Raw genomic sequence first — 16,442 nt, 5'->3', positions numbered from 1 at the left:
CAAATGGCTATTTGTTTTAAACTGAAGTAAAGTTCTAAGGATGCTAGAAAAATTAAAAGTATATGAAATAATTCAGTTTTAGTGCTGTTCTCAAATGGCCTAGAATAGTCTAAAAGAAAAAATTAAGTCTGTGGGAGTATAGAGATGGCTCAATGGTTACTAACATGCACAGCTCTTGTAAGAGAACCAGAGGTAGGTTCCAAGCACCCAAATAAAGTGGTTCACAACAGGTTGTAGCTCCATCACCAGCAGATCTATTGTGCTGTTGTCTTACAGGAATATTCTGTCTCTCTCTGTCTCTGTCTGTCTGTCTGTCTGTCTGTCTGTCTCTCTCTCTCTCTCTCTCTCTCTCTCTCTCTCTCTCTCTCTCTCACACACACACACACACACACAAAATCTTTAAAAAGTTAACATCTTCCCTCCAACCTGCTGTCTGCAAATTCATCAAATTCATCATCCTGATTGTAGATTTGCAGCGATAAGTTCATCTGTGAATCCCTTTCCTGGCCTACATCAAGAACTGTGGTTTGGAAGAATTCTTTTTTTTGTTCCAATTAAATAGCTCATTCAGCTTTACCTGACCTAGCTCAGGTGGTATATCTCCTGCATTGGCTCAGTCTAAGGAAGGCCAGACTAACAAACCAGACACAACCAAAGAAGTCCACATGCTCAGGTCAAATTGCAAAAATAAACAATGAAAGATTGCAGCACCATGTCTTCTCACTTACTAGTCCTAGAGAAGTGTTCTCTACTCTGAACTTCCTAGATGAACCTTAGAATACAATTTAAAAGAACAATCATAAATTTTTATCAAATAATTCGTTTAAAAATTTAATGAAGGCACAAACACTTCATAAAAGTCCATGAACATAACAAACACCTGAGAGACATCCAAGAACCTTCAATAAAGATAATTTAAGATTTCAAACTGAATTTAATAGAGATGGAAACAGTGAAGAAAAACACAAGCCAAGCTGGACTGAAAAATTCTATAACTCGAGAAAATTCAGAGGAAAATCTTCCAAGCAGAAGACAGAGTATCAGGACTTGAAGATAGAGGATCTTGATTTAAAAAGCAAAGAAAATGAAACTTTTTAAAACATACATGAAAGGAATTTACAGGAAATACAGAACTCCATCAAAAGACCGAATCTTCAAATGATATAAAGGAAGCACCGATCAGGTCATGGAAGGAAACTTCCTCAAACTAAGGAAAGATATACCCATATAAGAAGTTATGGGCACAAAAAGCACACAGAACCTCAACTAGGCAGGACCAAAAAGAAACACAGTGTATCAGTCAAAACACTAAATGTACTGAACATAGAAAATAAACTGCAAGAGAAAAAACAAGTCACATGCAGAGGAGAACAAATCAGAGTAATTCCTAATTCTGCAATGGAAACTCTGAAAGCTTGAAGAACTTGGAACAATGCAGTCCACGTTTGAAAAGACCAACTGTCCACTTTTTACTGTATCCAGCAAAAGTCTGCCATAGTTGAAGGAGAAAGAAAAACTTTCCATGGTCTAAATATCTTGGGGGAAAAACATATCCAAGTTAAAAAACAAAACCATTAAACAATACTAGAAGCAAAACTGAACAGAGGAGAGGAGTGACTAAGCATAGCCAAGTCACTCTACATAAAAAAGAAATGAAGCCGATTTAATAAAAAAAAGCAACTAAACACAAACTAGAAAGACAAAATCAAACTGACTACAGTCTACACATTCATTTCAATAATTAAATATTAGTGGATTAACAAACAAAATCCATTATATGTTGTTTACAAATAACCTCAGCTTTAAAGATAGGTACCACCTGGAAAGAATGGAAAAATGGTTTGCCATTCTAATATAAGAAAAAATAAGATTAAATTAATCAAAGAGACAATGAAGAGTGCTTACTTCATTCTAATAAAGGCATCAATTAAAAAAATATCACAATACCAAACATATATACACCAAAATTTGGTGTACCCAATTTAGTAACAAACATACTAATAGAATTAAAGACAGATTAACACAGTCACGATCATAGTAGATATTTTTAACAACCCACCTTCCTCAATAGATAAGTTATCTGGACAAACAAGACAAAACAAAAAACCCAGAAACATCAGGATGTTATCTGACTTCACATGGTCCTAACATCTATAGAATATACTACCAAAATACCAATTAATATACATTATCTCAGCAGCACAAAGGAAGTTCTCTAAAATAGACAACATGCTGGCACATAAAGCAAACCTTTAATCCAATGTATCCTATGCAACCTTTATGTAATAAAACATAAAATCAACAGCAAACAAAACTAAGTGCATAAACTCATGGACATTCAACAACTCAGTATTCAGTGACGTATGGGTCAAAGAAGAAACCATAAAAGGAAGTATTCTTGAGATCAAGTGAGGATGAAGGCACAGCCCGTGGGGCACACTGAAAGTAGAACTTTGTATTTTGGTGTCTACATTAAATATCAGAAGGCAGCTGGGCAGTGCTGGTGCATGCCTTTACTCCCAGCACTCTGGAGACAAAGGAGGGTAGATCTCTGTGAGTCTGGTCTACAGAGTAAGTTCTAGGACAACCAAGCCTACACAGAAAAACTCTTAAAAAGCAAAAACAAACAAAAATCAAAAATCGTAGATAACGTAATGCTTCAATTCAAGAATTTAGAAAAACAAGAACAAACCAAGTGGCTTGTAAGAAATGATAAAAATCAAAACAGAAACTAACGACATAGAAACAATACAAAGAATCAATGAATCTAATGGTTCTGTGAGATTGACAGGCCCTTTGTCCAATTAACAAAACAAAGATGACCCATATTAACAGAATCAAGAATATGAAGGAAAAATTACAACAGACAATCAAAATACAGATTATAAGGCAATAATTTAAAATAATTATTTAATTATTTTAATAATTTAAAAACATTAAGTTGGAAAATCTAAAAAAAATGAATTTCTTGACTCATCTAAACTATCAAAGTTAAACTAAGAGGAGATCAAAACCTAAACACACACATAAACGGGCGTAAATTGAAACAGTAATAAAAAGCCATCATTCTAACTAAAAATGTTCAAGCTCAGATGGATTCACAGCAGAACTACCAGATTTTCAAAGAACCACAACCAATACTTTTTAAATTCTTCATAAAAATAAAGGATCACTCCCAAACTCTTTTCTGTGAAACCAGTATTACTCTACCACCCAAACCAGGTAAAGACACAACAACAACAAAAAAACTACATACCAATATCCCGTTTGAACATAAAATAAAACATCCTCAATAGCATACTGGTAAACTGAATACAAGCACATATCCAAGATATCAAGTTGGTGTTGTCTTGAAAATGCAGTTAGTTCAACACGTTTAAGTAAACATAAGTCATATAAATAGACTTAAAGACAAAAAACGTACCATCTCAATGGCCACATGTAGTGGGATACCATCCCACTACATTTGTATAAAGCTCAGAGATTGGGCTGTATGACAGGTAGGTGGAGTGATGAGAGGAAGAGGAGAAGGAAGAGGAGGAGCTAGGGAGAGATGTAGAAGCCATGGAGAGCCACGCAAGTCTTGAGAGCAGTCCTGGGTAACAACTTATATTTAGGTTTAATTGGTTAACACTTCTAATTGTGTGGGCATCTTGTTATTTGAGCATTACCAAATATATAAACCTATTGGATAATCTTTAAACATTAGAGTCTCATTTCTACTGGGTACCGCATTGGATGGCAGGATGGTCTTGGCTCAGCCTAGCCTTGTAGAGACAGTGTGGTAGATAGGCAGAACTATCTTCCACACTGGTGTCTTATTGGTACCAGGGCCAGTGTTTTTGGCTGGCTGTTTCTAGCTGTGGCGCTCCTGTGGCCTGCCGCTTCCATCTGTGGAGTGCTTGGCTTCAGGCCACGGAGCATGGCGGCCTGAGCTAGGCAGAGCCGCTGCTGCTTAGATGGTTGACCCGCGCAGCCCCATTTATTAAATATTAACTGTAACAGCCACAGAAACATCCTTTGTCAAAATCCAACATGCTTTCAGGATAAAATTCCTAGCATAGTGGGCTGGAGAGAATACACCTCAACATACTAAAGGCTCTATATGACTAGTTTCCAGCCAACATTATCCTAAATGGAGAAAAATTTAAAGCAGTCTCCTAATGAGGAACAAGATAGGGCTGTCTACTACCCAATATAATGCTAGAAGCGCTAGCTGAAAAGTAAGGTAAGAGAAGAAAATGTAAAGGGTACAAATATGAAAAGTTGTTAAATTATATCTGTGTGCAGATGGTTTGATACTGTACATAAGAGATCTCAAAATTTTCTACCATAAAACAATTTCAGCAAAGTAGCAGTGTGTATAATCAACTTACAAAAATCAGTAGCCTTTCTATACATCAACAAACACTGAGTACTTCCCCTTAGAGTAGCATCAAACACAATAAGATATCTTTGAATAAACCCAACCAAGGAGGTAAAAGACCTCTACAATGAAAACTTTAAGTCTCTGAGGAAAATTTGAGAAAGACATTAGAAAAATGAAAAGACATCCCATGTTCATGATCAGTGTTATGAAAATGACCATCTCACCAAAGTACTTTACATATTCAATTTAATCCCAACGAAAATATCCACAACATCCTTCACAGAAAAAGAAAACAAAAAAAAACCAAAAAACAAAAAACAAAAAAAAACCCTCAAATTCAAGAGGAACTAGAAAAAACCCCAGATAGCCAAAACAATTCTGAACAAAAAGAAGAAGGGAGAGACTGTTATTCTAGACTTGTAATAAAACTTGGTACTGGTACAAAAACAGACATGTAGATCAAAGGAATCAAAGAAAAGTCACAAATATAAATATTAGTATTCATATCTACTGTCATCTGATTATTTCACAAAAGACAAGAAACACTCTGCAGAAAGACAGCATCTTCTCCAAGTGCTGGTAAAACTAGATGTCTACTCATGAAATTACACCTGTATCTATCCTGTTGCACAAAAATTAGATCCAACTGGATCAAAGACCTCAATTTTAAATCTGAAATGCTAAAACTTCTAGAAAACATAGGCAAGTCCCCTAGAGATACAGGTGCTAGAAATTTCCGAACATGACTTCATTAGCCAAGAGATTAAGGCCAGCAATTGAAAAGCAGGACTGCATAAAATCAAAAAGCTTCCATACAGCTAAGGAAACAGTCAACTGGGTAAAGTAATATTCAGATTAATATTTGAATTAACATTCAGAATATAAAAGGAAGTAAAAAATGGAGTCAAGGAAACAAATGACTTGATTGAACAATGGACTAAGGATCTAAATGAGAAAGAATAAACAAACATGGCTAAAAAAACTTCAAAAAAGTGTATGTCATCCTTAGCAATTAGGGAAATGGAAATTTAAAACAACTTTGAGATTTCACCTCACCACAACCTGAACATCTGAGACAACAAAGCAACTGACAAAGGAGCCTGCATCACTGTTGGTGGGAATGCAGCTGCGCAGCCACTCTGAAACTCAGCGTGGCGAATCCTCAGGAAAGTGAAATGAATCTACTAAATGACCACGCTTCTTGGTATATGCCCAAAGGCCTCCCGCATCCCATTCCACAGATATATGCCTAGCCATGTCCATTACTGCCCTATTCACAAAAGCTAGGAAATGTAAATAACCTAAATGTCCTTCAACAGATAACTGGATAATGAAAACATGGCACTTATGTGGTATTTATATAATAGAATACTATTCACCTATAAAGAAAAATGAAATTTGCAGGTAAATCAATGGACCTAGAAAAAATTATATTGAGTGAGGAAACCAAGACCCAGAAAGATGATACCACATGTTCCTTTTCATTTTTAGTTCCTAGCTCAAAATCTTCAGATGTGAGTATATAACACAGAAACAGAGAAGCAGAAAGGAACCGTATACATACGTGTATGTAACAATTTTTAAAAAGAGGCTATCAACTTGAAAGGCGGGCTTGGTAGGAACTTAAGGGAGTTTAGGTGAGAGGGATGCAAGGAAGGAAAGGGAGGGTACAAAATGATGGGATTCTGTTTCAATTAAAAACATTTTAAAAAGTTAACTCTAAATAATAAATCATACGGTGGTGCTGAACTGCTTGAAGCAGGGCTGATCCATGACTGTTTGAAGGCCTTTTGGAATGAGAGATCTCTCCATTTGAATGCCATCTTGAATTGAATACTGTGTATCTTTAACCTCATAATCTGAAGACTGAAGACTTAGCATCAGTTCACAGCTGCTGAAGAAAAGCAGTACTGTAGCACACTACAGCCTAGGACACCGCAGAATGACTCAGAAAAGCAAACACAACAGGTACAAACATTACTTTGGCTTTGCCACTAGGCTGTGCATTGCTGGCCAGCCCAGACGGCTTGTCACTGTTCTCAGCTTTGGGACAGGTACCTCCTGAACAGATGGTCCCTTCACCTTCTAGGTCAGAAAGCATGAAGATACTGAGTCCCACCTTAGAACTGACATTTTGAAAATAAATTGGAAACAGAAGCTAATTCTCAGGGAAATGTACAAAAGAACAAATTAGAGAGGGAAAGAAAGGCAGACTCAGATAGCTAACAGGGTCATCCAGAGAGCTTGCCTATAATCCGTAATATGCCAAAGAAAGTGAGGGGGAAACCCCGTACACAAATCCAAGTACTTACTCCCCACCCACCCTCCGGACCTAGAGCTCTGCTGTTGACTCACACTGACATCATGTTCAAGCTCAGCCACTAAGTCAAACTGGTGTCTTTTTGTGCCTGGCATTTCTGCAGGAACACCGGACCACACCTAGGACAGAGCACATGTGAAGGTGTTTTTAAACCTTGATACAAAATTCTCAACACATTTGAAAAAAAAAAAAAAAAAAAAAAAAAAAAACCTCCCATCCAGCCTGCCTGCCAATGGGTGCCGGGACAGGTCCAGTTTCTCCCCAGGGACCTCTTTCCTCCTAGTACACACCTATGTCCATCCCCTGAATGTGCTGCTCTGTACAGTTGCAGCACTGTGTGAATCAAGAGAATGTGGATGCAGAAGTGTGGTGGTGCCTAACAATGTTTCAAGAAGTAAGTAACCTGAACCTCCATGTTACTAAAATTATATACAGGAAACATATCTATAAGGTTGGAGAAAAAATTCTGACAAGCTCTGCAAAGAACATAATATTTGTTTTATTTTGTCTTGTAGACAAAATCAAACTGGAAACCTAAGGTAAGGAGCACTGGAGCAGCTTGTATGAGAAAACTACATAAGAGTCTCCAGAGAAGGTCCGTGGCATCCTCAACCCAGAAACGGTGAATGTGTACATGGATGCCTGCCTCATACCTAAACACACTGATCTTTCAGTGATTCCTCAACTTAACTTGTGCCATTAGATTAACTAATCAACTAGTAGTTCCAGTCATCAAGCAAGAAGAGCCCTGATTCTGTTTCTGAACAATAGGCCTGTCAACACCAAGGTGAACACACTGTGCAGAAATGCATAGTGAAACCCTATTATTGAAGAGACAACACACTTGTATTGAAGGATATAAGAAATCAAATTGGAAATAACCTAGAAACGTCTTCCCTGTTGGCTGGCTTTAAGTATTGGTCACTAGAGGTGAATAGATTTATTCAACAGTGGACCCTGTGAGCTATTAGACTGGTCTGCCAGTCAGAATGTGTCTACTTTGTACAACAATTACTTTCCAACTCTATCTGATGCCTACTCCAGAGGGGGAATTAATGTCTTGTCCTATTAATCTGGTCAAAAGCCCAAAGCTGGGGAAGTCCAAGGCCTTAGGTGAAAGCCTATTACTGCTGATTTGCTAGAGCCAAGTTGTCAATCTGCTGTCTAAATATATATGGTTAGACCCATAGATAGGTGCTGCCCGCAACCTCATTCAGAGAAGCTGCTTCCTGAAGTACAAAGAAGGTCCTAAGAGTCTGCAGGATGGGCAGGAGTGTCATGAAATGCTGTCCTCTGGATATGACATGGCTATGGCTCTCATGAACTCACAGCAGTGGTGGCTGCCTGTATGAGACTTCCACAGAATTCTATTAAGAATAGGAGGGGCCCCATGAGGCTCTAATCCTAGCTAAGAAACTATTGGCAACTTGTTGGGTGGAGGTGCTATTTTCCTTCAAGGGTGTGGCATCTCATGGGTTACTCAAGCTCTTGTGGATGGCCTACATCCATTTTCCATGCAGGCAACACTAATTAGGATCTGGGTTTAAAAGAAGAGGAGGATTTGAAGTTGGGAGGGGGAAGTACTAGGAGGTCCAGGGTAAAAAGGAGAGGAGATTTGTGTTGGATGTGATCAAGATACATTATCTGCATGTATAAAACTATCAAAATTTAAAAAAATATTTAAGAAAAGGTAATAATAACATATCTTTGTATATCATTTACATACTTTCTGAAAAACTGAAGTGATTGAATATATTGATAGGAAGCTGAATGGCTCGCAATATTTTATGGTCAAACATTATCAGTTAAAAAGTATATATAAACCTTCACAGTAGAGTCCCACGAGGCAGAATACAGCCTGTCATTATGCCAACAGATCTTACTGACAGCATCATCATGTCCCATCAGTGTGTCCTGGCGTCTTCCAAATGCTATGGAATAAAAATAGCTAAAAGATAACAACAACTATTAAAATAATATCCAAGCTTAATTTTAAGATTCTTAAACATGCATTTAAGAAACAAATATTGTTTCTTAAATTGTAAACTACTGAGGCTTGATGCTATTACAAATTTCTTCTTCTTGTATTATTAAGTAAAAAATATTCAACATTTGAATTTGAAATCAGATTATTTCCCAACTGTCTTAGCTACATTTCACCTAGAAAATTTTCAGCTAGAAAAATAGATTTTAACTGGAGAAATTCTTACACTAAAATAGTGGCATTTGAATCCAGTAATACTGTCCTCATCCCTACTGTGTATTTTCTAGTGGAAGGCCCTTTATCCCTCATGTCCACATGTGAGACAGCCACTAAGTATGCAGATTTATTACAAAGAAGCAGGCATGGATACATACACGTTGTTATCCCAAGAAGAGCTTATGACAGTGGTGTCTCCTGGCAAAAGTAAACAAGACGATAAAGCCTGAAATAGAAAAGGTTTGATTTCAATCATTTGCAATAATTAGTAGGTCCATCATTGGTATGCTAAGATTGATGTGAGAGTCTTCCTATAGTGACTTTCCTCCTAACTACCCAGGGCTCAGAGCTGGCAAAGTCTCCATGTAGTGCTTTCTCCCAAATGCTCAGATTTGCCAGAATACACTGACCCATCTTGATGCCTCTTTGCTCCCACAGGGCCAGAGGAATGTGGCTAATCTGGAATAGATCATGGTGGAAGGGTAATTCTTAAGAATGAAATAAATGCCCCTCTCTGTCTGGCAGATATGTGGCTATGGAAATTATACAAGGTTCCTAGTGAAATTTCAAAATCTCCTGGAGGACTGACATTAAAAATAAGGCACATTCTTTAGTAACTTGTTTATAGCACTGAGCAATTAGAAATGCTTAAATTATTTAAGTAGTACAGAACTATTTCTTTTCTGATAGCTAAAAGAAAGGATAGACGTATTAAGAAGAAGTCTACTGGGTATTCAAGATTTTTGGTTAAAATGAAATGACACTAGTATTAAAAAGAAGCAAGTAGAAACTAGCCCTCCTCCTTCCAGGCTCCCTCCCCTCCCTCTCTTATGCCATCCCTCCTTCCGTATCCAGGACTCAGGCGAGGCCTTGCACATGCTAGGCAAATGCTCAAATCCTCAGTGGACTTCTACCATAACGCTGATAAATGAACTTACCATATTTGAAAATGATATACTTCTTTGTAGCATTTTGGATTCCTTAGAAAACATCTTCAATGTGGAATCTAAGAGTTAGAACATAAACATAAAAGAATGCCAAAGGATAGCTGCCCCTGCTTACTTACTGTTGGAGGGCAACATCAGTGTCTTTTCACAGAGAACTAAGTATATATAGACTAAATAGTCTGAGACCTTGCCAGCATTAAGATTCTATGAGCAGTAACTTCATGATCAGCTGAAACCCCACAATCGCAGCACAGACAAGGTATACCATGGCATTTCCAAAGGCCTTCTTCACACACAGTGAAGCCCCATACATAAATGAGTGTCAAGTTACAAAAAAGGGAGGCAGAAACCTTAATATTAAAACTAAGTTTAAGGAAGATTTACAGGTGTGTGTGTGTTTCTTTTGTCTTTGCATTCATGTATGTGAATACTACCTGTGTCATGTGTGCCTGCTGCCTGTGAAGGCTAAAAACAGTGTTGGATTCCTTAGAACTGGAGTTCTACATGGTTATAGACTAGCATGTGTGTGCTGGGAACCAAACCCATGTTCTCTAAAGAGTAGCTGATAGTTTAAACCACTGAGCAATCTCTGCAGGCCTGATTTTTATTTTAAGAAAACAAAGATCTTGGCAATAGAAGTAATTTTTAAAAATGAATGCCCTAATTATAGAGTGACATTCTTGTTCTGAACTACTTATAGATGAGAAGTACTTTTATTTTATTTATTTTTCCTTTCTACTGAGGAAGAAAAATGTTTTGTTGTATAAGGAATAGTGCTTAAGGCAGGCAGTGAAAACCCGAGCTTAGCCTAACACGCTCCTGTTTTATAAAGCTACAGACACAGTAGAGTTGGACTTGAAAAGAGAGGCAGGGTTGAAGATTAAACTGGAAGGGAGCAGGGTGCAGACACAGAGTCATAAATGTGTCTATCAGATGCTCTTAGTCCCTGTGGCAGATCAGATGCCAATCAAGTGCGTACATTGGCTGGGAGAATCACTAACTTATAAAAGAATCATAATGCAGAAATTAAGATACCCAAATATTTTACTCTCCTTGACTAAGATACTGTGCAAATTCACCAATACAAACTCTTATGAATCCAGAAGAGAGGCTCAGTGACAGAGCAGTCACCTACCATGGGGCAAAAGCCTCAGAAATAACCTATTGCAAACAGACCCAAGACTCACAACTTACTTTAATGTTGCCACAGGTATTCCATGATGCATAACCTACTTCCTATCTATTCAACATGGTACACTGTCAGAATGAAATTTAAATACATTTCTTCTCTACAATAAAACTTCACATTTCAACCTAATCTGTGCAACTGAATTCATGGGAAAATGTATAAATCTGGAGCCTCAGTGAGACTTTCCTTACCACTAACTTGAAAACAAACACAGAAGACAAAACACAACAGCATATGATTCTTTCTTGAGGAGTGGCATTAATCTTGGGGCATCCTCCCAATTTGCTTTTGATTCTTTTGGGCAAGTCTGAGTGCTCACCACAAAGTCTACTGAAGATAATTTGACCATTTTACAGAACCAAAAAGCAGCCACGACACTTTTCTTGAAACCAAGTATGCTCTTCTGCTTAGAAGTTGCCAGGTTAAACACAGCATAAACGCTAATCTCACAGGTGGTGTGTCCCATGGACGTTCACAAAACCTAAGTATACTGTGCATCTGGGGAAGAAATCTTAACCTTGAGGCAAATATCAGTAAACATATAAGCCAGTAATATAAATTCTGGAAATCCAAACTTCAGAAACTGAAACAAAAATACAATTTCGACTTTAACAAGAATCTGGCCCTTTAACCTAGCAAATTCACAAAGCAGTGGTAGGATGCTTAATAAGCTGGGGGAGATCTGAAGTGTGATGGTCATAAACATAAAGCTCATGGTTTACAGGGTCACAGAAGTACAAACATTTGAAAGACTTGACAGACCATGTCAGAGAAAGCCTGGTAACCACTAGCTCTGCACCTTCCTGACGCTGTGACCCTTTAGTGCAGTTCCTCATGTCGCCGAAAGCCCCTTCCATAAGTCGTTCTCATTGCTACTTCTTAGATGTAATTGTGCTACTCTATGACTTGTAATGTAAACATCTGATATTCAGGATATCCCCGTGCAAAGATCATTTGACCCCCAAAGGGGTCCCAACCCAAAGGTTGAGAACCACTTCACTAGAGCCTTTGTTAAAGGACACAAGTGTCTGCTGGCTGCTTAATGGTCAACGCAGCGGCTGGAAATCTTCACACTGCAGGAAGTCTCCCTCCTTCCAGAGCAGCACTGTAGGTGCCCTGATGTGCTCCCTGTGGCATCCTACACATTCAGTCTGTACACCCTGCCCAGTGTTCTAGTTTACGGAATCCAAGGTGGAATGTGAAAAGTATGAAATGCCACAGATAACAAAGCACAGTAACAAAATGTGGTAGTGGTGACTCATCCACATGGATGTGGTTAGCTGTATAGTATCATTTCTAAGCTCCATGCATGGAGACTACAGTTTCCTGTAGGAATCCAGGGCTGACAGGAGTAGCTCTGTGAAAAACAATCACTAGCTTTGTCAGAACTGGCTGTTTGGATGCTGAAGCTGAGCAATTATATTCCCCTTTCACTGGGACACACTTCAGTTGACAGTGCTACACACACCCCCAGGAAAATACACATGCTCTAAGAAATGAATATTGCTAATGGTTTTATAGATCAGGATAGCCAAAGTCTAATGTATCATTAAGATATAATTTTAGTCTTATCAATCAATAAGGCACAGGTAAATTATCAATATATGAATTCAATGCCATGTTATATCCTGCAAAAAAAAAAAAAAAAAAAATAGAGCTATATATCAAGGTAAAAGTAGCAGCAAATCTGCACTCCCCAAGCTAACATGCACCAGCACAACAGCCAGGACTGCCTCAGCCTCGGCTACTACTCCACACCATTCTGAGCTCTGCAGACCATACAACAGACATGTGACCTCTTGCAGTAAGATAGCCTGGAGTAAGCAAGGCCATGGCCAAGAGACAGTTCCTGCCTTGTGACTTCATCCAGGAAACCATGGCAGCTTCAGGGAGCTTTTCCTTTTTTGGCAAACTACAACAAATGTTTTCCAAAGTCTATTTTCTGTGGAGGCAGCACACACCAGTAAAGTTTAGCTCACACTCTCCTTGCAGCTAAACAGCTTTTCAGGCAGGAAGACGTACCTTGTGAGGTGGTAAAGACTGAAGACCCATTGCAAGACACTGCTATCCCTGTAACCGCCCTGTTGAAAACCAGAGTTTATAAATCACTGTTAGCTAAGTGCAGGACACCTGTTCTGCTTCACTTTTACTAGGCTCCCTTCATTTTGTCTGCGTAACTTCTTCACCTGAACTGTTTGCTGCGTGTCTCTGCCACTACAAGCTATTCCTTAGCAATGCCCACCTTTGCTCAGCCAATACCCTGCTACTAGAAAACACCCCCTCTTTGCTCTCCACGCTGCAGCAGACAGTGCTGAACATGTTTCTGGCAAGTGCAAACTGCTTCTCCTACAATCCCGCCTTACCTGACCATCCCCAAAGTGGTGGCACTTACTCTTTCCCATCGCTGGCTTCAATCCATTCAGAACACACTGTCCCTAATGTCTGCCACTGGTGTGCATATGTGTGTCTAGTATCCCCCTTTAAAGAACATCCAAGGTCAGTCATTAACTGTTACTTCTATAGTCACTAAAGGTTTATTCACACCTTCACTGTATTGTCTTGGACTGCACGGCCGCTTCCTAGATGCCTTTGGAGGGGTATTAAGGGAAGAAAAGCTAGCATGTGTCTGTGTGGGGGTGTGCACATAGAGTCCCACAGCTGATGCCAGATGTCTCCCTTGATGGCTCTCCACTCACTTTATTGAGGCAGAGTCTCTCCTTGAATCTGCAGCTAGCCAGCTTGCCCAGGGACCCTCTATCTCGGTTTCTTGAGTTCTGAGATTACAGATGGCTACCCTACCTTCCTGGCTTTCACATGGCTTCTAGGGACCTAAATTCCAGCCCTGACACCTGCATGGCCTTACCATTATTATTATTATTACTTTATTTGAGGTACTTTTTCCTACACTTTTTCAGTAAATTCAAAGCTTGATGACAAATATGCTTGTTGCATAATTTCCTACTTTTAAAGATTTGAGGAGTGGTATGTACAGCTTAGAAGTAGAAAACTACAGGCTGTCTGCAGCCCAATCTCATCCTAGAACAACATATGACAGAAGTGACAGTATCAGACAGCATGGTAGCCCAAACTAATTTTCCTTTGCTCCATTGACTTCACATCACAAATCCCTGTAGACATTTTGCAGGCTAGAAACCATTGAAGGAAACATTGGTAGGACACTTTTCGACGTGACTTGTCTTTTGTAGTTCACGCCCATGCCAAATCCCAGGGTTTACACAAGACTAGGGGTTCTCAGCTTTCCTAATGCTGTGACCCTATAATACAGTTCATCAAGTTGTGGTGATCCTCACTGTAGCATCATTTTATTATTTTTATTATTTTATAGCAATTTTATAACTGTACTTTTGGTATAGTTATGAACTGTAATGTAACTATCCGATGTGACCCCCAAAGGGGTTGTGACCCACAGATTGAGAACTGCTGGATTAGAAGCCATACAAGGTACTCTTACTCTTTGTGGATCTTGTACTGCTCGTGTAGCTGCAACTTGGTGATATTGTTCCAGGCCAGAGTTTTGCTTTCCTCAGTCAGGTCTTCAAATGACTCCTCCCCTGGAGAAACTACATAAACCGGCATTAAGTGAGTCAGTAAACTACAGAAAGCCAACTGTTTCAGATCCACAGGATATTCTTTAGATGTTAAGGAACCAAGAAAACGAGCCACCCAGCAAAATATGCTTTCAAAGAGCCCAATATTAGCCAAGAAAAAAATTATACATAGATAGTTGCATTGAAAGCTCCAGGCTTCCCAGTGTTTGCAAAGTCCTGACTTGACTTAGGCATCACAGGAAATAAAAGTCTGAGTGGCCATTTCCTTCTCAGCCCCTTCCTTTGGAAAACCCAATAGTTGCCTAGGAACACTGATGCTTTATTTTGGTTTTGAGAAGGAGAAAGAAAACAAGAACTCAAATAAGGCTTCTTGTTCCTCAAGGGAAGAAGTAAAGCTCTCATTTCTGCATGAAGAGAAGCTGGAGTAGTCACTAGTATAAGGTGGGCCCACGATGGTGGTTAGGGTTGGTAACTAAAGGAGGAGGACAGTAACCTGACTTTACCCTGTATGTCTTGACATGTACTTCCCTGTATGTCTTCACATGTATTCCCTGTATGTCTTCACGTGTACTTCCCTGTGTGTCTTCATGTGTACTTCCCTATATGTCTTCATGTGTATGTTAGACTCCCCTTACCAAGGCCTCACAGTAAGAAGCTGGAGAGGGAGTTTAGCTACTCTTGTAGCACCATGCCTGAAAGGCTCAGCATGCCTGGGTGTCATGAGACAAAGCTGGAAAGAAAAGGAAATGACAGTCTGCATGCCATCACATGGCTCCTCCTGGGAGGCTCTATGACATAAGAAATGTGGTTACACCGATGGCAGTGCATGACCCCTCCTTTCTTAAAGTTTATCTTAGAGGCCACTATGGCCTGGATAGAGACTCTATACACATTTGCCACATGCTAACAGAAAATTGTGGAAGGAAGAAAGAAAGGAAGGAAGGAAGGAAGGAAGGAAGGAAGGAAGGAAGAAGGAAGAAAGGGAGAGAGGAAGGGAGGGAGGGAGGGAGGGAGGGAGGGAGGGAGGGAGAAAGGAAGGAAGGAAGGAAGGAAAGAAGGAAGGAAGGGAGGGAGAGAGGGAAGGAAGGAAGGAAGGAAGGAAGGAAGGAAGGAAGGAAGGAAGGAAGGAAACACCAAGCTAAAAAGCAAAGCAGTTTGAGCTGAATTCAAGACCTGTATGTGGGTTTGGCAGAGTCAAGGCCAGAGCAAGTCTTTCCTAGAAGAGTGTGGTGTAGGTAAGTGCTAAAGCATGCATGGCTGGAAGTATATACCCGACAGCACTGCTAAGCATGGAGCAGCAGCTTTCAAACCACGGAAAAGGAAGGAGGCAGGGCAATCACAGTCATAATAAATGACCAGAAAATAAATGATTTCATTTCTTTCAACAAACAACCTAGAACAGAAACAGGAGTAGAACAAATAAGTGTATTTGTCTGCTTTGTGGTGCTTGGGGCTGAGCCCAAGGTTGGGCATGTACTACAAAGGCAAGCTTCTGCCACTCGAGCAGCCAAGGCCTCCTACAAGGCAAACATAACATCTCTGAGCAACTCAGGAGTTCATGTTTCATCTCTGCTTCAGAATCTTCACAAACATGTTAATCACAAAAGACAGATGAAGGGTCTCGACATTTACTCTTTACAAGACTTACCTGGAGAGTCTGTCATAGAAGCATTGTAGCTGGAGGCTTGGGACAAACTTTTAAACTTGGGTGTGATCCTTCGAGGATGTGGTGTCACAAACAGCTGTTTTGGTGTCTGCCCAAATTCCAAAATTTGGGTCAGCATGGCTACCTTCTCATCAGGATCCTCAATGCTTTAGGAAGAAATATAAAGGATGCCATAAAACACC

The 16,442-nt window shown here is 39.5% G+C and overlaps 1 protein-coding gene across 3 annotated transcripts in view; it reads right to left on the bottom strand.

Moving 5' to 3' along the window:
* The window catches only part of Nsmaf (neutral sphingomyelinase activation associated factor), a 55,736-nt gene that overhangs the window by 2,710 nt on the left and 36,584 nt on the right, over positions 1 to 16,442 (bottom strand). For all 3 annotated transcript variants that reach the window (XM_076924238.1, XM_076924240.1, XM_076924239.1), the window contains 7 exons: positions 16,243 to 16,406; positions 14,498 to 14,606; positions 13,048 to 13,106; positions 9,828 to 9,895; positions 9,048 to 9,115; positions 8,514 to 8,637; positions 6,725 to 6,808 (listed from right to left, as the gene is read on the bottom strand). In XM_076924238.1, the coding sequence (XP_076780353.1) occupies positions 6,725 to 6,808; positions 8,514 to 8,637; positions 9,048 to 9,115; positions 9,828 to 9,895; positions 13,048 to 13,106; positions 14,498 to 14,606; positions 16,243 to 16,406 (676 nt within the window). The remainder of the gene's footprint in view (positions 1 to 6,724; positions 6,809 to 8,513; positions 8,638 to 9,047; positions 9,116 to 9,827; positions 9,896 to 13,047; positions 13,107 to 14,497; positions 14,607 to 16,242; positions 16,407 to 16,442) is intronic.

The sequence above is a fragment of the Arvicanthis niloticus genome, chromosome 25 (genome assembly GCF_011762505.2).
Source record: "Arvicanthis niloticus isolate mArvNil1 chromosome 25, mArvNil1.pat.X, whole genome shotgun sequence".
Classification (NCBI taxonomy): Eukaryota; Metazoa; Chordata; class Mammalia; order Rodentia; family Muridae; genus Arvicanthis; species Arvicanthis niloticus.
Note: the sequence above shows the minus strand (reverse complement) of the source record. Positions and strands in the feature narration are given on the sequence as shown.